Raw genomic sequence first — 24,682 nt, forward strand, 5'->3', positions numbered from 1 at the left:
TCCACTTAGGTCTAAACAGGAAGAAACAAGTTTGAAGTTCAACAAAAGGCACTTGTTTCGAATACAGACAAAAGGCAGTTATCAAAACCATTAGAAAGGGAATCCTAGGCATTTATGAAATTTCTCTTCCTGGAAATATTTGAAAGGTGGGCATCCAAACATCTTTTAGGGAGAATACCTAGGTTTCGAAGTGGAGAAAAAGAAGACCTAACAGGATAATCTTTTTATCTACAAGACTAGATTTTTAAGTAAAAGTTGGGACACAGAATCTGACTAGGGAACAAAATCTATAAAAATGGAACTTCACAGGAAATCCATGACATCTGGATAGCATGCTCACTATTGGATAGGTCTGTGACTTAAGTTTAAAATCTTTAATAATTCAGAATATAAATTAAAATGTTACCAAGCTGACCCTTTAAAATATACTTTAAATGCTGACTTTGGACTGCTTTTGATATTTTCCACTGTCAGCTACAGAATAGCTAGCTCTAAGAATGTTCCTAGTAGATTGATTACAGAGTTCTCCCAGATGCTATAGTAAAATATGCTTTAAATAAAATGAATTTGAATTATATTGATTCTTAAAGCCATCAAATGAACAATAACTAATTTGATTTGCCTGGTATTTTTTTGTTTGTAGTAAATTAGCATTAGCCACATGAGCTATATTAAATATTATTTCTTTCAAGAAAATACTAAATATGATTTCAACAAAACAGTAGTATTTTCAAAATGCACAAAGCAACACTCTGGATAAATGAAAATACTAACACTATGAAAACGTAATGACAGTATTAGTGCGGGGACAGCATCGGCTGAGCTGGTATCAGTTTACAGGAACATATTTGCACTTTGAACAGGTGTGAAACATTGTCTGGCTTTTGGACTTCATTATTCAACAGGAAAGCCTCACGACATCATGAGGTATATAGATTTGTTTTCCATTCGACGAACTGAGGGCAGTTTAGAGCAAAGGAATACTTCTCTTTGAAATTGTGTGATGTGACTGCATTTCTCTCATTTCTTATTAGTCATAGTTAAAACTTTCAGGCAAGGAAAATATGGATACCTTTGAAAGAAATTTCATTCTAAGCATTTACAGAAGCAACTTAATCAAAACTTTGTTGTTTGCTGCATTTTAGTGGGCTTCTTGTAGTTTTGTTTATTTGTTTTTGAAACAGACTATGTAATGAGGCATTAAAATGGCAAAGAAAAAAACAAACATTTGTTGTCTTAGTAGGTTTCAAAATCTTTTGCTGCTCCTCAATTTGAAATATGTTTATAGATTTTTTGATTTATACCATATCAAGGCTTTAAACTACTTCATAATTATAAAGCTTAGCGAGGAGGGTGAGAAAAGGAATTAGTAAGGCATGGATTTGTGGAGCTAAACTTTCCATGGAGTATTCCGACTTGTGAAGTTAACTGGCCCTGCAGCTTTGCCTACATTAAAATCATCCTATGTTTCCTTAGGGATAGTTGGATATAGTGTGGTGTTGTTAGTCTTCATTGTAAAACTGGTTTTGTCCATTGATATGCTTTGCTGAACACCATGTGAATTTAACTTGCCTCACATTTTTGCAAGGGGAACCTTGGTTTAGTAACAATCACTTAATTCCAGTGACTTCTAGAACTGCCGTGTTCCTGGCTAGGGAACCTGAATAGCTTGGATCAGAGTGATGGAGAGAGAGCCGGGCTGGACGCCAGTGGCCCCCGGGTTTTGTTTATGCACTGGCTATGAGCTACTATATAACTTGGAAAAATTCTCTTGGCTTTGATTTCACATCAGTCAAAAAAAGGGAGGTGGTTGTAGATAATCCCTTAGATCCTTCCAGGTTTTCATAGCTATGATTCTAGCATTCAATAATTTGTAACCAATTTCTTTTCCATTGCCATGATTGCATGAAGGATGCCTCCCATACATTCCCTCTTTGTCAACTAAATACATTGTCAGAGCAACAACTTTATTCTGATAGGGGTAGATTCCTGTTAATATATTGTTGTTGTTGTTGTTGAATCATGAAGATTTCACTGAGAGAATATGATTAAGCATTTACAAAACTGTTGGTTCAATCTTGTTCTAGCATTAAAAACTAACCCTTTAGTTCTTTCTCATGGCACCCAAAATTCCATCAAGATCCCACAGGGATTATGCGAAGTAGTGTTTACTGTCTGCCTAATTAATTTGATCTGTCTTTTAAAACAATGAGTCAGACAAATTAAAAGTTTTTTCTTTCCATAAAAAGATGTGAATATTATTAGAGTATTCACAGCATAAGAGGCAAAGCCCAGGTTTTTCTGTTTTTAACCACAATATATTTGCAAAACTCAAAAAGCAAGAGTATTGATAAATAAAAACGCTAACACTGTAAAAAAAAAAAAAAAAACTTCTTTACAATCTTAATGCAGTTGCAGAATCACTGTACGGATATATTTACAATAACATACTTTCACTTTCTTGAGGAAGTTTTAAACATTCTTTGACTTTTCAACTTTATTATTCAACAGGAAAGCCTCACAATGCCATGAGGTAGGTAGCTTAATGTCCCATTTGGTAGACAGAAAACCTGAGAAAAAGCTATTATCACATAATTCCTATAACATCATTCAATAGGTCAGACATAATCCAACTAGAAATAGTACATATAAATTCTGTTTTAAAAACCCACTTTTCCATTTCTTAAATTTTTTTTATGGACTTTTGGATTTATTCCTCTCATTTGAGTCAAAATGTCATTGGATTGAATTGAATTAAATATAGAATTATTTAAGTCAGTATATATGGTTTCACAGACACATATGCAAAAAGTTATCACAGTCTTCTGAAATATAAATATAGTTACACAAAAGCACATATCTGTTGTAATAGAACTTACACAGTAGAAAATATTTTTTTTGTAGACAGATTTGTTTTCCTATTTCTACCAATAGCTGCATTTAGCTTTAATATAAAAAAGGTCTATCATCAACCAAGCACATCTTGAATATGCTAAATATTCTCCAGGACACTTTGGATGTTTCTCTGTATATATAAAGAAGTGTAAAGATTTAAGCTTTCACTTTGCTTTTTTGGTTGATATTTAGTTATTGGTAGTCATCAACTTGGAAATTTGGTGTCTTTTTTTTTAAGGAAAACATGCATGGATGATCCTTTCTGTTTATATCTTAATATTGAGATGTAAATAAGTAGGAGATTTTTTTTTAGTTAGGTACTTCTTGTTTACATATATTACATATAAACACATACACATAAATTAACAAAACTTTCAGTCATTAAAGAAACGGAGGCTAAATTTTTCCCTGGTAAATCAGAGCAACAAATCTAGCACTTGAGGTCTGACGTTGGAGGCCTGGAAATGAGCACAGCTGCATCTCTGTAGTCACAACCCTGAGGCCAGATGGCCATGTGTCCTATATTTTGAACAATGTCTGCTTGTAGACATTGTTCGTAATATATTAACGGCACATAAAAGGTGATTTTGAAAATCTAGTGTCACCAAATTGTTTTACAATGTAATTTAAAGTATTCTGAAATTGATTACATGACTATAAAGAAGCAAGGGACAGTTTATAAAAAGTATATTGTTTTATTGAGTCCAAAGCACACTAACAATAATTAATAGTAGTCCATATTATTGGCCTACTGTGTGCCTTGTTCCAAGTGCTCTCTTTACTCATATTAGTGCACTTAGTGCTCATACCAATCATATGAGTAGGCACCATTTTTACTCCCACCGTAAAGGTGAGAGAGCTAATGCAGGGTGGCATAGAGAAACCTGTACAAGGACAAACAGGTCAGATGAGGAACAGCCAATGTTCAAGCTCAGGCAGCCTGATTCCAAAGCCTATGATCTCTACCACTAGGTTTGGGGCAGATTTAAGCCCCAACGTCATTCACTCATTTGAGACATTAGGTTGATTTACCTTAAAACTGACATAAGCATTCTTTCCCATGATAGCAAACATTTTTTATAGTGCATGGTGTATACCAGCCACTGTCCTAAGTGCTTTACACAAGTCAGCTCTCTCAACCTGACATTCTGATAGACATATGACCTGTCAGATGGCTGAAGACTTACAAGAGCACCAGTTACCATATCTTGATGTAGGTATTTCCAAATAAATAACTGGATAGCTCATTCCATGCAAAATCTAGAGTGTTTGTCCTGTTACTCATCATTTGAACCACTCTGCTAGCATGGGCCCCATCAGTTCTTTTACCCTCCACGTGCCCGTAGGAAAGTGTTCCCAACAGTCTCTCTTATTCTCCATTTTGGCCCAACATCAACTGATGATGCTGTTCAAAAATGGACCAGAGTTGCTTATTAACATTACAATATACATCCTGAAGCTAGTGCTTTTGTATTTAAAACAATGTTAACAGCACGGCCAGGTACATTTAAACATCTTTTAAATGACAACACTTGTAGTTAATGATAATGCTCTATTATTACTTGTAAACCCAGGTTAGAGTACAAGTTATATTGCAAATTCCATGCTTCTTCGTTCTAGCCATTGAGTGTCCAGTCGTCAGTGCTAGAATACTGAAGCCTTGAATCCTCAGGGAAGACCGTTGTTTGATTTTTATTTTTATTTTTTTGCTAAAAGAATCCCAAGTACTCCAGGTATTATATGAAATAAGATTTTGGCAGCTCTGGCAGCTCTGGCAGCTCTTCACATCCTGTGGAAAATAATAGTCCTTGTCTTCCATTAAGGAAAACCATTTATAAATATTCATCTTGTTAATAAGTAACACCATTTCCCTTGTGAGTGAGGAGTCAGCACTACATGTCATTTGCTGTGTCTTCTTCCCTCAGAGTAGAGAGAGGGTTGGGTCACAAAGGCCACCTCATAATGTTGGATTAGTCTGAGTTCGCAGGATTTCTTGACCTCCAGCAAAAGCACTGATCCAAACCACATGAATATAAAGAATGTACAATATGCAGGAGTTTTAGCTTGGTGTGCCACAAATACAATTCACAGACAATTCACACTAGATACCAGTCTTTGAGGCAATCCAGTTTCGATACTGAGTCACTTTTGTGTAGACCCCAGGTTTTTTGGGAAGGGCACATGATTGTCCCCAACTTACTATACCAATAAGGTACCAGATGTCATGATTATCATAAACCAGAGGTCCACCAGAATCACCCTGGAGAAAAAACAAAAGCATATTTAACATTTTTTACTCTAATTCAGTTGGAAGGTCATTGCAATTATCCCTCTTCCGCAGGGAAAAAAGAAAATTGGTACAAAGAACATGCTAAACTTTAAAGTACGTTGCTTTCTAGAAAGACTAACATTCATTTGGAGTGGCTGCATTATTTCTGGTTCAGCATCCTTGGATTTTTTTTTTTGCTAGTTTGGTTAGATACTTTATGCATGGCTTAGTAAGCATGTATATAAAGTATTTAATATGAGGTGAGTACTTGTGCATAGGTAAGGGATAAGGAATGTTGGAATGGCTTCTAGTCTTCTGCTTGTCTAACGAAAGGGGATGCCGTTCATAGAATATAAAACACAGGCAGAAATCAGGTGGAGAGGGAAATAAGAGCAGAACCAGGTGCACTATTTTGAATGAGATGCCTTTGAAATATCCAACTGGAGTAGAATCTATAGGGGTGGGCAAAAGTAGGTATTGTTTAAGTATCTACCTTTATTGGTCATTGGTTAAATTATCTAAAAGATAAATCATAAGTAAGGATATGAAATAATAAGTATAAGACAAATAATACAAATAAATAATACGATAATTAATAAATAAATAATAATACAAGAATAAACTCTTTCACATACTCCCAACTGGAAACCTACTTTTGCTCACCCCTGCATAAGTCTGGAGATCAAAGGGGAGATTGGGGGCCTAAAAGTATAAATTTATGAATCATCTACAAAAAGATGATAATGGAGCTATGGAAGAGAAATGGATCCTTTGTAGAGAAAGTATAGAGTAAAAAGAGGAACAGGCATAGGATAGACCAAAATTTAATGTCTGGGATTAACAGAATGATCCTAAAAAGGAGACAGAGAAGGGGAAGACAGAGATGTAGGATGAAAATCATTACAAGCCAAGGGAAGACAATATTTCAGGAAAGAGGGAACGGTAAGCATTGTTAAATGCTGTTAAGAGGTTAAAAAAAAAAGACCAAAAATTATTTGTTGGAGGTCATTGGTGCATCATTGAAAACATCAGAGAGAGCTGTTTTTTGTAAATTGATAGAACAGAAAGCATATAGAAATGATTTAGGGAATTAGTGGAGGTTTGGGGGAGAAGATTGAAACAATGAGCACAGATAGTTTCCAAAACATTTGCTGGTAAAGAGGAGACAGGATGCTAGCTGAAGGCATTCTGGGTCAAGAAAGAGTTATTTGTTTTGTTTTGTTTTTTCCTAACTTGAGAGTTCTGAATGGGGAAGGATCTAGTTAGAAAAGAAACATGGACTATGAAAAGAGTGAGAGGAGATAATTGCTAGTGAAAACTTTCCCAAAATGTCAACAAGAAGAGAGACCTGAGCAGAGAGGTGATCAGCCTTAGAGAAGAGGCAGCTGCTCTGTCGTGGCCTAAACTGAAGGTGGGTCAGATGGGTCCAGACAAAGGCAGGTCTGCCTGCCTGGTGCTGCGGAAATGGGGGACTTCCCCTCTTATGACTATTAGTTTTCTTTGAAAATTGGGAAACAAAATTATCAGTTGAGAATAAAGGGGTGGAAACAAACAAACAAAACAACCCAGAAGCTGAGGAATGTGGAAAATGTTGGGAGAATTCAGAGAATGGTAGATTTGGAAAAAAAGAAACAAAAATAGTAAGATTGCCAGTTTTATCATCTGGAGCCTTTAGTGGAACCTATGTGTTGTTATATTTTTTTTCCAAGAACATTGGACTTCCTAGGTTAAGACAGAAAGAGTGTGGATAGTTGAGTAATTCCAGGCTTGGGACTTTGTCAGGCAGAAACACTGGAAACAGAGAGCAACAAATGAGCTTGGGGTATTAACAAAAGTGTTTAAAAAATGATAGATATAAAATAAAGATAAAAATGAGAGACAGTGAAATCTAAGCTGGACAAATGGATGATGGAAGAAAGGAAAGAATTAATGGAATGTAAGAAAGTAGAGAAGCAATGGTCTATAGGTCTCTATAAAGTTGAAGAAAATCAATATTTTGTTCAGCTAACAAATATTTGCGCCAGGCACTGTTTTAGGTGTTGGTAATACAGCAGTAAACAAAACAGAACCCCCAAAATCTGTGCCTTCATGGAGCTTATATTCTAGTTTGATGGGAGAGACACAATAAGCCAGCTACATATAATATATTGTGTATTGGATGGTGATAAGAGCTAAAGATGAAAATAAAACAGAGAAGGAACACACAGAACATATGTGTAGGTTGTGTGTGTTTGGCGTAAGGGTTGGTAGGTTGGGGTGTAACACGGAGAGTGTGGCCAAGGGGCAGGAGTCGTTGAAAGGCAGGCAGAGAAGATTGGGGAGGGTGTTAAATAGGAAGATACTGAGAATCAGTGTTTATGTAGTTGGAACAGCGTTTGGTGACAGGGTTCAAGATGTGGCTGAATAGGGATGAAAATCACTGGAAATGGGAAGATCTAGGAACTAAGAATTGGGCATTCAAATGGGTTAGCGTTAATACTACAGGGCTTGGCATGGAGATGAAAACTGCTTCAGTGCCAAACCCGCTGGAGTGGGAGACAGGAGAGAAACTCGGAGGCGGGTGAAACAGGGTGTGTAGGAAATGAGGACACAGCTGAATGGAGTGGTCTTCAGGGGCAGGTTGCTGTGTCTTCCTGTTTTCAATTTTGTTTAAGAAAATAACTAGACAATAAGAGTAATTGTGTGAGCCAGAAACAGAAGCAACAGACTTCAATTTCCTAATTTGTAATATAATTATAGTACTGCTTTGATCTCATATTAAATAAAATAATGTATAAAATGTGCTCAGTACTTTGCTTGGCACACAGTAAACTTTCAACATCATAATTTTTGTTATTATGATTATTAAGTAAAATGAGTCCCTGGTGAAATAGGTGCCATTTTTTTTTTCCTACCAAGTGAAATATATGCCAAATTTAGAAATAGCTAACGGAAACTTTCCTTTTGATGTTTTGACCTTGACTTTGGACTTACCTTACATGCGTCTATTTTTCCTTCCATGAATCCAGCACACAGCATTCCTGAAGTGATCAGGCCATCGTACACATCCTTTCTGTTACACACATCAGTGCTTATGGTTTCCACCCTGGCTTGCCGAAGTCTATTTTGTGTAGGTCCTATTACACAAACAAACAAAAAGCGCATTCTTCAAATACAGTTGTATCTAAGACATGGAAGACACATAAACTGTATATTCCTAGGAACAAAAGCACAATATTATTTTATTAACATTAATTGTTTCCTAATCTTATTTTCTGTTTTATAAATGTTTACATTCAAGGAACCATAAACATATACAACCCAACATTATATCATTGGATCTTCAGAAGCTATTGGAACCCTTACAACTACATGCAATATATACATATGTATATATGTGTATATGTGTGTGTGGATACTTTTTTTTCATGAGGAGAGGGTCCATCACGCTGATCTTGTCCAAATGGCACATTTTTCCATATTAAAGAAGTTAGGCTCAGGGAAGTTGACTGATTTTGCAAAAGCTATTCAAGTAGAGACCGAGATAGGAGCTGCACAGAGCTATTTGCCCTACTCTCTGCTGTAGTGTGTTATTTAGGGGCATCCTGAAGCATGGGAAACAGAACAGATATCCAGTATATGAAAATGATCGACATTAGCACAGTGGGCCAGGAGTTAGGAGGGGAAAATACTGCACACTGAGCACAGGAAGGGAGGGGAAGGCAAGTAGCACAGGGCTCCTGGTGAAGCTGTCACTGAGTAGCCCTGAGCTAGCAGGAAGGGTAGGGAAGACGGAAGGAGACTTACAACCTCTCACAAAGTCAAGTTGGAGATGCATGGGGCATTTGGGAAATCTTACATATAATCAAGTTCTGTCAAAAAATAATAATAAAAGCCAGATTAAGATATATTAGCATTTGTCTCCTAGTTTCTCCAGGATATCTTTGATAAAACCTTAAACATTTCTTATTTCCCACTTTGAAATATTTAATTAATCTCTCTCTTTAAAGTGGAATGAACTAGTACCTAGAGATCTTAAGTTCTGGACTTCAGTTTATCAAGTTTTAGATTTGATGTCTTTTAAACCCCCTAGGAAGTGGGACATAGGAAAACAAATACAGATTCTATTATTTAACCAAAATGAAAATCCACAGAGCACTTTCGTGTGCATGGTCACCATAAATCTTCATTAACACAGGAAAAATTTAGACCAAAAAGAAAAAGAAAAAGAAAAGCATATCATAAGATTGTGGCTTAAAGTATATGTTAAACAGTAGTGTTTACATATAGGAAATGTACAATTTAGAATCAACTACTCCTTTGTATTCCCATAGCATTCTATCTCTTCCGATAGCACATAAAAGTCTGTTCTTTTCTTCTGTTATCCTCTCCCCCTTTCTTACCACTGCTTTGATTAATTGTGAACCCCTCAAGGATAGGGACCTGATTCCTCTTACTTTTTTATCCCACAGCCCCCTGATCTCCTTGGAGCCATGTACATTGGAAGCATCAACATTATTTTTAGGAAAAATACAAAGGGGGATTCCCTAAGCCATCTTGTCAGAATTTAAGACATACTTATACTGGTAAATCATGTTGAACGACTCACCATCATCTACAATGGATCCAAACCCTGTGACGAATACACTCGTTTTAGGTGGCAACTTTACCAATGAATCTGGGAGGCAAACTCTCTGGACTACATTTGAAAACTCAACTCGAGTAGTAAGCTGAACCAAAGCAATGTCGTTGTCATTTGTTTCTCTACGGTAATTTTCGTGAACGATAATTTTCCCCACATTTCGTTCCACTGAAGGTGGTTTTATAGTTGTACCAAAAGTAGCAATCCATTGACGTGGGTCTTTATTTCTGTAAAACATTAAAGGGTAAACTTTATGATGCTTACTGTTACATTTTTAAAAAGACTGAGGCTGTATTTCTCCACAACTATTGGGATTATAAACCTGAAGGGTCCCTGTGATGAGAGAATTTGCAAGTAAAGACCTAATTGAAAAAAAGGTTAAACAAGCTGATAATATAAGTGAGAGTATGAAAGCTCTTAAAATATTTTACATCTTCTAAAGTTAAAAAGAGCACAGCAACTAAATGGAATTTCAATGCTTCATTTGGGTTATTAACAGTAATGGGTACCATACAATTGGTTTTCAATCTTTTAATTTTTTTATTAGAAATTCTTTAGATTCTCTGTCTTCTATAATTTCAATGAAATGTATGGATACTATTTTTTGTTTGCTTGTTTAGGATATTATACATGCTCAGAGGCATCTTCCCTCTGTATCAGACACTCCATCCATTCTTATTTGATGACTCACTTCTTCTCGGCTCTTGTTTACTGGGTCTTACTGTTATCCTTGAGACAAAGTGTAATTTGTCTCTTGTGTATACAAACTCTTAAGTGTACACAGGATTGTTTTTCCACCTGCACCCAGACTCTGTCAGGATATTTAAGGACTAAGCAGTCCTGACTCAATATCATGCTGTTAGAGCTCTCACCGCCCTTTGATCTGGCCTGGTCAGTCCCTCTTACTGTTTTTGAGGCTCTCCCTTCACACAGATGCTTTACTCTTCCACAAAGTTACATTACAAGCAACTTTTATGTAGTATTACCATCTCCTCATCTTCCTATTCTTCCCCAAAGCCCAGTTCCCTCTTTTTCTAATTATTCCCATCAAGAATGACTAGAAATATATTACCTTAAATATATAGAAACTTGAAATTCTCTTTGTAGAGGAAAATTATATAGAAGGAAATTCCACAGAGGAGAATTCAAAAAGGGGATTTCCTTGTTCATGTAGGATTACTGTGTTGGTGAATCATAAATGTTTCAGTGTAATGAAAACCTGAAGGATAAGCGGTTTTCAAAGTAGTAGGCACTGCCCCAGGGATGAACTGCCAGAGCCCAGGGGTGGGGACTGAGAGTTGCAGAGGGCTCCTCTCTCAGCTGTTTTACTTTTTTTACACTTTAAAGGAAGTTTTTATTCAAAGCTGAAATCTTATGGCTGAAGAATTCATTTGAAAAGTAGAATTTTGGGAGACATAAGACATATGTGACTTCAGCCCTCAAGGAGCTTGTAAACTAATTGAGTAGATAAAACAAAGTACCTCATCTCTCCCTCCATCATCAACCAGAAGAAAAGCCTTATGTAACAGGCCCTGTTCAACATGCTTGTGGATAATGACACTGAGACTCAGAAGTTAAATGGCTAGCCCAGGTGAGGGATACATCCAGATGGTTAGTGTCAGAGAGAGATGGCCCAGGTTTCATGCTATCCTGTCAAAACCTTTTTCCCAACCCACACTATTTCACGAAGATTGGAATCCATTTTTGTGGACATAAGGGTACTAACATCTATTTTAAACACGATTTTTAAAAATATAATGTTTCCGTAGGGAAAAAAACATAAAAATTTAAAAACACTTAGGATACTTGTAACCTGTATTTTTCCTTCACAACAGTATATGTCGTCGTGCAACTACATGAAATTATTATCACCCGCCAAATTGAACCCTTACCAGGATCATTCCATTTCCCAACTCTTTTAGATTATTATTATCAGCATAAAATATGCCATCATTCATATTTTAAGAAATACTTCCTGTGAGTTCATAACCATCATCACCTGTCAAATTTCTCTGTTGCCATTTATTTAAAAATTCCTTGAGAGTGGCATCTAGACTCACTAATCCTCCTGTTCTCTCTTCAGTTCATTCCCATCCCCATCATATCACCATGATTTCTCTTATCAAGGTTACCAGTTATCTCTTTTTTACCAAACTTAATAGCCAATTCCCATTTGGGCCTTTTAGCACAGAGACTATACTGGGCCTGCCGAAACATATATCTCAAGCACTATAGCTTATGTTCTTCACTAAGTATTAATAAATTGGCATCTCTTTTCTCTTCTCTCATGAGAGAGTGACAGACAATCACCTGAACTTCATTAGGTCATTCCCATTACACATCTACCCCACACAAAAGGCGTAGGTACTTTGGTACCATTTGGGCATTTCCCTTAGAAGGACGGTCAAGAGCGCCTAGGCTCACCGAAGACAGCTCTCTTAAAAGGAGGTGTGAACAGGGCCACTGGCAGGGCCTCCTTCAGAGCTTTTATCTCTTGAGAGTTTCAAAGGAAAAACTTTCTATACCCTGATAGTGAATCCTCAGGGAAGAAAGAAGGTGTGTCCCTGGCCACCTGGGGCAATAGGGTGCCTCTGTATATCCATCTACATGAACCGACATAGCCAAGCTTTAAGAGCTACAGCTGTGAAAGCTCAAGCAGACTGCTCCTGTTGGGTCCTAAATGACCAGTCTTCCATACTGTGAGGGCAGAGAGACAGCGTGGCAGGTCTCTCCCGTCATCTGCACACCTCTCTGGTCCCCACAACTCACAGGGGTTCTTGGATGATGCAGTTGGGACAGCTTCAAGAATGATACCTTTGATTTTGTCTTATTTATAAAGTGATAGTGGATGTTGATTATGGGAGCATAGAGGGATTAATTGGGAAAAAAATTTCTCCTTGCATATGTGGAAAAGTTTAAGCTTGTTACATGTTTAATAATCAGTCTTTAAAATAATTTATGATATAGTAGAAAAGATAACACTAATGTCATGATAATACAGGAAAATATATGGTGAGAACCATGAGAGTGATATAAACCAAACAGCCTAGATATTTGGAGCAGGGAAAGGAGATGGACACGATCAGGGCATGGAACAAGCATAATGCACTTTAGGGGACAGAGGAGGGCCCACCCCTAATGGAGCAGAGGATAAGCTGGTGAGATTAGACTCTTCCCAAGCACTGAATGCATTGATGGTAACTGATAACTAAATGAAGAAGACTCACACGGTCCTGGTGAACTTACTTGCGGAAGCAGTGAGCTGCCGTGAGCAGCCACGTGTTACTGATGAGGCTGGCTCCACACTGATGGCCCGCCCCTCTGAGCTGGAGGCTGGCCTGCCACGGCCACTCCCCTTCCATAGCTGTTTCGCTTCCTTGGACAATCCTTTCTTTAGAACTGTATGCTGGGAATGGCATGTTTGCAGATGTCATCCTTATTCCACAACCTGTCACAGAAGTATACATTAGCTTGTTTTCATGAAAAGGAGCGGAGAAAAGCATATTCTGACTTGCACTGAATGCTGGTGCTTAAACAACCCATTGCACCTGCTACTTTAACCCATTCCTAGCACTCAGCCTCTGAGGTTATCTGTAGGGGTCCTACCGATCTTATTGAGGTTCAGAAGAAATATTTACTAATATTTCAAGGCATCCAATCCAGGAATCAACTTCTGTCCCTCTATATAAAGCATATAGAGATGAATAAATAGATAGGTGGATAATTTATTGAGCATCAAAGATGTATAGATCCTGCATGGTGACTACCTGAAGGAAAAGGGGATGGAAGGGAATAGAAGAGGGTGTAGTGGGGGATAAATGGTGATGGAAGGAGACTTGACTTGGGCTGGTGAACACACGATGCAATATACAGGTGATGTATTATCAAATTGTGTAAATGAAACTTATATAATTTTATTAACCAATGTCACCCCAATAAGTTAAAGTTAAAAAAGTATAGATCCTCTGCTGAGAGTTTTAGACACCTTTACAGCAAACCAGTTTTCAGATGAGAAAACTCACCCTTGGAGATAGGACATAAATTGCTGGAGGCCATCCAACTGGTAAGTGACAGAGTTGGATATAAAATTAGGAGGATCCACATCAAAGTTTGTATTTTTACTCCTAAGAGAGACCCCATCAATGTAGGTCATGATTCTCCCTTGACATGAATCTATATGTTGTGTTTTCAAAACCCTGAATGTAAACAATAACGACCATTTTTAGTTTTCTAACCATCGAAAGACTAGTTTTTTCTTTTTCCTGGGGTGCCATTGGTTAGTAGCATTAAATGGGTTTTAAGCGTACAACTCTACACTACATCTGAACATTGCACGGTGCTCGCCCAGTCTCGCCTCCTCTGCCACCGTAACGCTGACCCGCCTTATCCTCTCCACCTTCTTCCGCCCTGCTTTCTCTGCTGACTGCTTTTCTGTTGTCTGCCTCTATCAGTTCGTTTGTTTAGGTTGTTAATTTGTTGCTTTCTGTTTTATTATATCCCACGTATGAGTGAAATCATATGGTTCTTGCCCTTTTTTCTTTTTTTAAAAATTGAATTTATTGGGATGACGTTGGCCAGTAAAATTATATAGGTTTCAGGTGTCCAATTCTGTAACACATCATTGGTGTTGTATTGTGTGCTCACCACCCCAAGTCGAATGCCTTTCATCACCATCATCCCCTTTTACCCTCTTCTACCCCCCCCTCCTTTCCCCTCTGGTCATCACCCTGCTGTTGTCTACGCCTATCAGCTTTTTGTTTTTGTTTTTTGACTTAATCTATTCACCTTCTTCACCCAGTCCCGCAACACCCCTCTGCTCTGATAGCAGTCAGTCTGTTCTTTATTTATGAGTCTGTTTCTCTTTGGTTTGTTAGTTTTTTGTTCATTAGATTCCAAATATAAGTAAAGTCATAGGGCACTTGTCTTTTTCTCATAGGCTTATTTCATTGAACATAATGCTCTCCAGGTCCATCCATGCTGTCCCAAAGGGTAAGAGATCCTTCTTCTTTACAGCTGCGTAGTATTCCATGGTGTAAATGTCCCACAGCTTTTTTATCCACTCATCTGCTGATGGGCACTTGGCTGCTTCCAAATCTTGCCTATTTTAAATAACACTGCAGTGTACATAGTGGTGCATATATTCTTTTGAATTGCTGTTTCAGGTTTCTTCAAATATATTCCCAGAAATGGAATTGCTGGGTCAAGTCAGTTTCATTTTTAATTTTTTTGAGGTAACTCCATATTGCTTTCCATAGTGGCTGCACCAGTCTGCATTCCCACCAAAGTTCACAAGTTCCCTTTACTCCACACCCTCACCAACACTGGTTTGTTGATTTATTGATGGAACCATTCTGACAGGTGTGAGGTAACATCTTATTGTGGTTTTAATTTGCATTTCTCTAATGACTAGTGACACTGAGCATCTTTTAATATGTCTATTGGCTATTTGTATGTTCTTTTTGGAAAAGTATTCAGGTCTTTGCCCTTTTTTAATTGGATTGTCATGTTTGTTTGTTTGTTGTTGTTTGTGGGGGTTTTTGGTGTTGAGTTTTATAAGTTCTTTAACCCCTTATCAGATGTATCATTGGCAAATGTGTTCTCCCATTCAATGGGTTGTCTCTTCATTTTGTTGATGGTTTCCTTTGCTGTGCAAAAACTTTTTAGTTTGATGTAGTCCCATTTGTTTATTTTGTCTTTTTTCCCCACCTTGCTCAAGGCAATATGTCGGAGAAAACATTGCTTCAAAAAATGTCTGAGATCTTACTGCCTATGTTTTCTTCTAGGATTTTTATGGTTTCAAGTCTAATATTTAAGTTTTTAATCCATTCTGAGTTTATTCTTATGTTTATTCTTATGGTGTAAGTTGGTGGTCTAGTTTTATTTTTTAATGTATTTCTGCATCCGGTTTGCTAATATTTTGTTGAGGATTTTACCATCTATGTTCATCAAGTATAGCCTATAATTTTCTTTCTTTGTAGTGCTGTAGTTCTTAGAGTAATGCTGGCCTCATAAAATGAGCCTAGAAGTCTTTCCTCCTCTTGAGTTTTTTTGAGTAGTTTGAGGATGTTAGCTTTTCTTTGAATGTTTAATAAAATTCACCTGTAAGGCCATCCATTCCAGGACTTTTGTTTGTTGGGAGCTTTTTAAGTATTGCTTCAGTTTCACTAGTTATAATCCATCCCTTCAGATTCTCTGATTCTTCCTGATAAAGTTTTGGAAGATTGTATGTTTCTAGGAATTTATCTTTTTCATATTGATTGTCGAATTTGTTGGCATACAGTTGTTTGTAATATTTTCTTACAATCCCTTGCACTTCTTTGGTGTTAGTTGTTACTTCTTCCCTTTCATTTCTGACTTTATTTATCTAGGTTCTCTCTCTTTTTTTCTTGATGAGTATGGTTAAAGTTTTGTCAATTTTGTTTATTTTTCCAAAGAACCAGCTCTTGGTTTCACTGATCTTTTTTATTGTCCTTTGTTTGTTTGTTTGTTTAGACTTTATTTCTACTCTGATCTTCGGTTCTTATCCTTTTTCTAAAAAAAGTTTTGATTTTTTTTATAACAAACCCTCAATTGATTAGGGGTTGATCTCAAATCAACCTTAAGATTCAAAAGTATATTAATGTGCTTTTTAAAAGTACTTTTTAATTATTTCTATTTTTATGAAGAATACAAGTATTTTTCAAAAAGTAATTTTATTCAGAAACAGGTAAAAAGTAGTTGCCTGAAATCAGATTTACAAGTCCATCATAATTCCCTCATGGTTAAATAACCTCAGCTTAAGGTGAGCCTAAAATTTAACAAATAGTGTTTCTAGGTTAATATGGTGCCATATCAGTAGTGTCTAATACTTCCTCTCCCAACTTCCCCTTAAAATATAGGCATGAAGGTAATAATTAAATAATATCTACTGGTTATGAGCCAGGCCCTGTACATATATTCTCCCTAATTTTCACATTTCTTTATGGTAAGTATTATTTTCATATTGAAGATGAAAAAATTAAGTATATGGTATTTTTCAAAGGTAAAAGGAGTAAAATTATAAAAATTAAAGAAAGATAAGAAAAAATTACAAATTTTGGTAGAAATTTTTGATAACTGCAATATTCAGTGGGTTGGTTTGAGAAGCAACTTCTTGGACTACCCACTCTCTATCCTGAGAGCTAGAACTGGGTGGAGAACCACAGGAAGTTTGACAAAGCCAGTGGCTCACTGTTGTGATTTTCCCAGCCCAAGGAATGACGCAGCACTGAACTCTCCCCAGCCAAGCAGAAACTATAGTTCAAACCATCCCACTGTGACCCATCTTTGCTTTATGTGTGTATTCAGAAGCCACAATTCCCAGTGCCCTATACTATCTAGGGGGAAAAAAGAAGAAGAGGGAGGAGAAGAGAAGAGAAGAGAAGAGAAGAGAAGAGAAGAGAAGAGAAGAGAAGAGAAGAGAAGAGAAGAGAAGAGAAGAGAAGAGAAGAGAAGAGAAGAGAAGGAGGGGAGGGGAGGGGAGGGGAGGGGAGGGGAGGGGAGGGGAGGGGAGGGGAGGGGAGGGGAGGGGAGGGGAGGGGAGGGGAGGGGAGGGGAGGGGAGAAAGGAGAAGAAGGTCTATGAAAATGTCATTGCATCATGCAATGGTCAGAATGTGTGTCCCCAAAATTTACATAATTAAACTCTAATCCTTAAAGGTGATGATATTAGCAGGTGGGGACTTTAGGAGACGGCTTAAGTCATGATGGTAAAGTCCTCATGAATGAAATTAGTGCCTTATAAAAGAGGCTCCGGAGAGATCAGTAGTTCCTTTTGCCTTGTGATAATACAACAAGAAGTCTAGGACTCAGAAAAGGGCCCTCACCCGTCTATGCTGGCACCCTGGTCTTGGACTTCCTCCAGAACTGTGAGCAATACATGTCTGCTGTTTATAAGCCATCTAGTATGTGATATTTTGTTATAGCACTGAAAGCAGACTAAGACATCTCATTAAAAGCAATTTAAACAGAAAAAGATCACTGGCATCAGTGAATAATGAAGCTGGTGGTACAGAAGTGCGGCCGGTGTCATTTTCATATACTCTACTTGTAAAGTCAGAACTTAAGCCTGCATCTAACTGTACAGGATGATTAGGACCCCCCCCCAATCATATAATATAAAATTTCAGAAAACAAATATATCACTGCAAGTTATTTTCTACAAAAACTTTTGGGACACATGTGCTGGATATCAGCAAAGATATGCAAGAAAATGTAACCTTAATATAACAAAAGCAGACAACCATAAGGAAAAAATATGCTGTGATAAGACCACATATAACAAAATTGCTATCTGTAATTAAATAAAATTCAAGAAATCATACAAATGTTATAACAGATGTAAAATCCACATGGAAGAAGTAAAGAGAAAAAAATGCCAGCAGACAACTGAAATAAGTGGTTTCAGAAGTATACAATTGGTAAAATCTTCTAGAATGCAAGGGAAAGTAACCAGAGCTGGAACTATAAATAATAATTGATATGAAAGGCAGAAAATGGACATTCAAGTAATAAATAATTTGTATTCCTGAAGAAGAAAAAATAGCACACGAAACAGAAACAATCATCAAATTTAGTCAAAGAACATTTTTCCTGAACAAGAAAAAAAATAAGTATCCACATTGAAAACACTTAGTGTTCTAGTCAAAATTTAGTGCAAAATGCAACCACATATGGATCTCTTGCCAAACAAATTATAGAATTAAGATTTCCTACATTTACCCAGAAACAAAAAAGATAACCTACATAATAATAAAAATCACACCAGCCTTATATTTCTGTTCTATAGCAAAAACACTAGAAGAAAACAGAATATCCTGTATAAAATTATTTGGGAAAGAATAATCTTTTAAGACATTGGGATAAAGAAAATGGAAAGAAATTCTTATATATACAAGTACTCAGAAAATATACCATTTATATAATTTTCTTATTTGAAATGACTTGAAGATACAGTTTAGCAGGCAAAAGGTAACTCTAGATCAATACTCAAGAATGGGAAATAGTAAAATATAACAGGAGGCTTTAGTGATGGGTAAATAATTGTAACTATGGGGATAAAATATATCATAATGTTTAAAAAAGAATATTGATCAAGTATTTAAAGATTAAGTGATAAATAAAATTGTGAAGTTATTTATCAAAGACTGGAAAGTCAGTAGCAGTTGAGGAGAGGAATTTAGGCTATAAGTTTTTCCTTATGCATAATTCTTACTTCATCCTTGAGTTTGATAACTAAAAAATGTTCATGTGTGGATTTAACAAACATAACAGTAAGCAAGAAAATTAAAACAACACGTGTTTATAGAAAAAGGCACAACACAATGGCAGAAAAATATTTACCAAATACCAGAAAACGTGGATTAGAACAAATATATGAGTATTGACAATATTTGGAAATATGTTAAATGTCACATGTTACACATAGTGAATATTTATTGTTTTTTAATGTCCTAACAACATTTTTAATGGACATATGCTTGCCCATAAAATACCATAAATACATACCAATGTGGGGTATGGGGAGGCAAAAAATGATCATACCAGATATTTCAACATAAAGAAAACAGAGAAATTTTAACAGGAAGAAACCTAACTAGTTACAATTTTAAAACAGTCTCTGAACTGTGATAGTATATTAAAAATAATTTATTTAAATAAAATATTAGAATGTTAGAAATGTAGTTATATATGTTATAATATCAAAAATACTATGTATTTTTTTACCATATTTTGTAAGCCACAAAATTTTAAATTGTATTTGGTGTAAATTTACAAATTTAAATGTCTTAATAATATACAATAATAAAAAGCTAAATGTTCAGTTTACAAAACATAAAATGAACAGAAATGCTTGCTATTATCATGGTGATTATTTTGCAATACATATGAATATCAAATCCTTATGTTGCACACCTGAAACTAATATGATGTTATGTTAATTATACCTCAATGAAAAAAAAATCCTTGGTAAATTTTACTAACATTTTTATGGCTTTTATTCATTATCTTTGCTATGAAAGAGGCAGTTAATTGTGGGTGTTGGAACTTACGGCTGTTGAGAAGATTCCTCATCTTTTTGTTGTCAATAGCTGAAATAAATAAAATATGAATTAGCAGAGAGAAGAGTATGTTCCTATTGTCCGGTAATTTTGTTCAAATGGACACTATAAGAAATGCTTATTATCCAAAGCATGTATATTTCAAGAGAGCATGAGGTGTGTTTTTTATAACCAAGTTATAAATAATCCTCTACTCTGATTTAATCCAAAATGTATAATTTTATTTTATTTTTAAAAAGAGAACATTTTGGTTTTGATTTTTGCTGAGAAATTAGAAACTAAAGTTAGAAAATTAGGAAAGAATGGTAAAGTTCAGTGTCCCTGATTGCTCTCTTTGAGAGCTCCAGTGTAACTCAAGGAAGCCATCTCCAATTCTTACCACAATTGGTGTTCACTGTTTCAGGTGCACTGGCCTGTGTGTGTAGAAGGCCAGGGGCGGTTGTGCTGAAAGGGCAGCTCCAGATAGCTGAAGGCATCACAGACCCCCCACAGCCCAATTTTCAGGCCCTGGCTTGTAAAGAGTGGGAATTCACTTAATGCAGGTGGGTGGCTTTCGCAGACTGGGGATTCTCCCTCGTGGTGATTCCGGGGGGAGGCTGAAGCTCAGCAGGCACTAGGGGCATGAAGCTCTCTCACATAGAGCCAGTCCAGGGGCCCACCCATACCACGGTCTCCTCCACTTTATGCCTCCCTCGATGAAATCTTTTTCCTTCAAATGTATCTTAGTGTTCATTTAAGCTCCTGTCACTCAAATTTTGGTGACTAGGTGTTTGTTTTGGTTGGGTTGTTAGAGAAAAGATGGAGAAGTATATGATAAGTTGCGCAGGGACGTTGACTTTCCCAAAAGAAGGATGCAAGTCCCAAATTCTATTAGTGGTTTCTTGGACATGTCACTTCTCTTTATTTAACAAGAGATATGTATATGGCAGAAAAAATACATGCAATAGAATTCTGGTTATTGAGTATGGTCATAAATATAGTAATTTTGACATTAAAGCAACCTGTATAATAACAATTCAGTATATATAACCAAGAAGGCTGGAAAAAAAATTTAATTGTAAAATGAGAAACTCTACACTTTAACATCTGTTCTATGATAGATATTTTACTTTAGCATACATGATCATGCACTAGGAGTAATTATCAGAAATTTAGATTTAGTTTGAGATTGCCATTTATAGTGTCCTGGAAAATAGCATGTTTTAATTTGGAATATAATTGATTGATAATAACGGTAGATACCATACTCTTCATCATTTCTAATTACTCCTTGAAAAAGTTGTCATGATTGTGTGTAGGGATTCCATCTCAAAATGTATTTCAGGGAGCTTCCCAATTTCTAACAACACAGAAGTTAACTGTAGACTCCCTATTGCTTAAATTCATGGCTGCTGGGAGGGGAAATATTTTTAGGTCTAAAGGGCAAGCCTTATTTTTTGGTATTAAATCATAAGTAACTGACCTTGGAAATACTTAAGCAAAAGCAATGAACAGAGCTGGGACACCTATGGTATATGAGACATATGCTAGAGTTTGGGGGGAAGGATAAGAAAATAAAAAGACAAAGTTCCTGATGCTGACACATACAATCTTATTTAAAACACATCATTTTGCTTTCTCTGATTATGTATTGGCGTAATAAAATAGAAATGCCTCGCAAGCAGGATGCCAACTAGCTTTGAGGTAGGTTTAGTTTAAGTTTCATAACTTTTTTGGACTGAATTGTCTTCCACTTTTTGGGGAAAACAAAAACAATAACTTTCCTAATTTTGTTCTGTTAGGAATCAATGAAGATATAAATTTTGATACTTGTTTTAAATTGGAAATAAGGTAGAGAACCTCTTCACAATTCATGTGAAAGTTTCTTTCTACAGGGGTAAACCGTCATAAAGATGTCCATCGCTTTGATACTACAGAAGCTAACCCCCAGAACTGGCCTGTGAAGACCTCTGGGAGTTAGAATACCTGTGTCAGGTCTGGCCCCAAGGCTGGCTCGTCCCATGTCTTACATCTTCCTTGAGTCTCGGTCTCTTTAAAATGATAAAAATAATCCCCATTCTTTTATGCTTTTGAAAAGATCTAACATGATAATACATGGGGTTAATTTAGAAAATATAGCCAAGGCTCAAATCAAATGTAAAACAAATATTCATAAAACTAAACTTCGACTCATAGTAAATTTTTATTTTAGTTTTATTCCACACTGATATGTGTATATCAGTGGTGAATTCTTAAAATGAGAGAATACATTAACCTAAATTCTTATGAGAGGATTGCAAGGGAAGGGGGTCACAAAGATGGTAAAAGGACTTACATGTGAGTGTAAACGATGGTTTGTTTATAGTCAAAGGCAAGTCTTTTGTCTTCAGACTTTGATATAAAATCCTCTCAATTTTTTTCCTGATTTGCTCAGCACTAGCAGTAGATGGGTATCGAAACATGAGCACCACAAGAATGTTCACACCGCTTTCATCTGGACTGAAGAGCAAAAATAAGCAGATAGAGATAATAAGAAAGCTAGTTTTCTAATTGTTAATTATTATTTTTTTAAATGTATCTTTATTGATTTCAGAGAGAGAAGGCAGAGGGAGAGAGAGAGAGAAAAACATCAATGATGAGAGAGTCGCTGATAGGCTGGCTGCCTCTTGCATGCCCCCTACTGGGGACTGAGTCGGCAACCCAGGCATGTGCCCTAAGGATCGAATCACAATCTCCTGGATCATAGGTCAATGCTCAACCATTGCGCTATGCTGGGCCTGGTCGTTAATTATTTTTAGGCATTAAAATTCACACTAAATTTAAAGAAACACAATGGATGGCATATGTGTATATCAGATTTCTACCTAATTTCTAGAAATACTGGTTAAGATATATAGTTGGAAAAAAAAATGTTGCGTGCTCTTACCTAGCTCTCAGTCTGGAGGGGTTGTCGAAGGAGATGTTTATAAAATCATGCTTTATGTTCACTTAAAGGATTTGCTTTTTAAGGTATTTTGAACCAAAGTTGTAACCATCATTATTCTTCAGGGGTGGTGTGGCAGAGACAATGCTTTGTGTTCACCAAACCCAGTTGCCTTTGCCTCCTGAGCATAGATCTAGGTTTCATTTCCTAGCCCCCCTTGCATTTTATTAAAACTCTCTAGTGAATTCTAAATAATGGAATATGGGTAGAAATGATGTACCCGCTTCTAGGCCCAGTCCCTGGAAAACTCTCCTACTATCTTCCATGCCTTCACTCTTCCTTTATTTGCCAACCAGATGCAGAAAACCCAGGGGGCAATTTCACCATCCTGCCAGCACCCACACCCCCTGCTGCCACTTCTGACTCTTTGAAATGAACCACTGAAATGAAATCAAACTTTATTGTCTTAAACCATTGGTATCTGGGGGATTATTGGTCAGTTAATACATGTTTGATAAGTAGATGATTAGAGAAAGCAGTTATAAAAGGAAATCTTTTGATAAGGGTTTCAAATGTATTAACTTATACTGTAATGCACAGATAGAGAAAGCCTCTGTCACCTTTTGAGGTTGAATTTAATTGGAAATATAAAGAATAAAGGAAAGAAGAGAGGGAAGGAGGAAGAAAAGTGAGAAAGGCACAATGTATGGAGGGGGAGAAGGGAAGAAAGGGTTAGTTACTTTACCATCAAGAAGTAAAGCAGACAAATAAGTATTACAAATACATATATTTATATATCAAATAATATCCATAGAATAAATTTAATAACTTTCATCCCAATGTATAGAAAAGATATATTATTCTAATAAATGTCAAGCCTTCAGACATAATATCAGAAGTGCATTCAGGATGGATTCTAGTAATTTATTTTAGCCTCTAACAAGTTTATGTTCAATTTATGGACATTGCCTTTCATCAAAATATAGAAATGAAAGCATTAAAATAAAAAATAATAGAAATGCAATGTCATTTTAAAAAAACAACCTTATTGCAGAAAAAGTCATTGGCTGATTGTTGGGTAGGCTTAAAATGAGGACAGTCAAAAAGAGCTGGACTAAGTTCTACCGAAGCTCTCGCTTAAGGAGCAGGGTGTGTTAGCTGCACCATCCCTCCTCTTCCTGTATTTTTTTCTCTTGGGGAGTACCTTTATTTTTAATGGAATACATGACATTGTCTCTCTTCATAGAGCACTCTGCATCTTTCTGTTGTGACTGGGACATGGCTGGGCAGCATAGCCGGGCTGCTCAGGAGTCGTGACGTCTTTGTGCCCCTGCAAACGTTTGCTCAGGGGAACTTAGCAATTGTGCTTATCCAGTGCCTCTTACTGTGCTGGTCTGAGGTTGCAAGCCGAGTTTACCTACCTTATTTTGATAACATGAGATTTGATAAACCGACTTGCTCCAGCAGAACGTCGAAATATCCTAGACATCTGATTAGAAAAATATAAAAAGCATTAATCTTAAGAAAAATGCTACTCCTTGTCTTATCTAGAGACTTGAGGCAATGACAAGGATTTCAGTTTATTCTCAGATATGCGAACAGCCTATCCATAGTGGTGAGACTAAACCAGGCTCTAACTCTTACAGAACTGAACAACTTTAACAAAACTGTTCAATTTTGCTAAGCCTCTGTAAAATGGGATTATAACAATATCTACCTCAGAGTTGTTTTGAAGATTAAATGAAATAATGTATATCACACATTTTATACCTTGCCTAGCATATTGTAAACTATTGATAATGTTCATTTTGGTTATTGTCAAATGAATTAAAATATCTGTGCTATTTTTTAAGGCAGCATCCCCACTTTTAAGAAAAACCACCATAAGTTTGCCTTGTTCTGGAATATGGCATCTAG

General features: G+C 36.4%; 1 protein-coding gene across 1 annotated transcript in view; it reads right to left on the reverse strand.

Moving 5' to 3' along the window:
* Positions 1–4,996: 4,996 nt before the first annotated feature.
* The window catches only part of LOC308563292 (transmembrane protease serine 11F-like), a gene marked incomplete at both ends in the record, with an annotated part of 85,929 nt that continues 66,243 nt past the window's right edge, over positions 4,997–24,682 (reverse strand). Inside the window, 7 exons of the mRNA XM_081150223.1 lie at positions 4,997–5,155; positions 8,138–8,280; positions 9,753–10,012; positions 13,032–13,233; positions 19,855–19,893; positions 22,178–22,341; positions 24,187–24,254. Of these exons, the coding sequence (XP_081006349.1) occupies positions 4,997–5,155; positions 8,138–8,280; positions 9,753–10,012; positions 13,032–13,233; positions 19,855–19,893; positions 22,178–22,341; positions 24,187–24,254 (1,035 nt within the window). The remainder of the gene's footprint in view (positions 5,156–8,137; positions 8,281–9,752; positions 10,013–13,031; positions 13,234–19,854; positions 19,894–22,177; positions 22,342–24,186; positions 24,255–24,682) is intronic.

This window comes from Miniopterus schreibersii, assembly GCF_964146895.1.
Source record: "Miniopterus schreibersii genome assembly, chromosome: 1".
Lineage (NCBI taxonomy): Eukaryota > Metazoa > Chordata > Mammalia > Chiroptera > Miniopteridae > Miniopterus > Miniopterus schreibersii.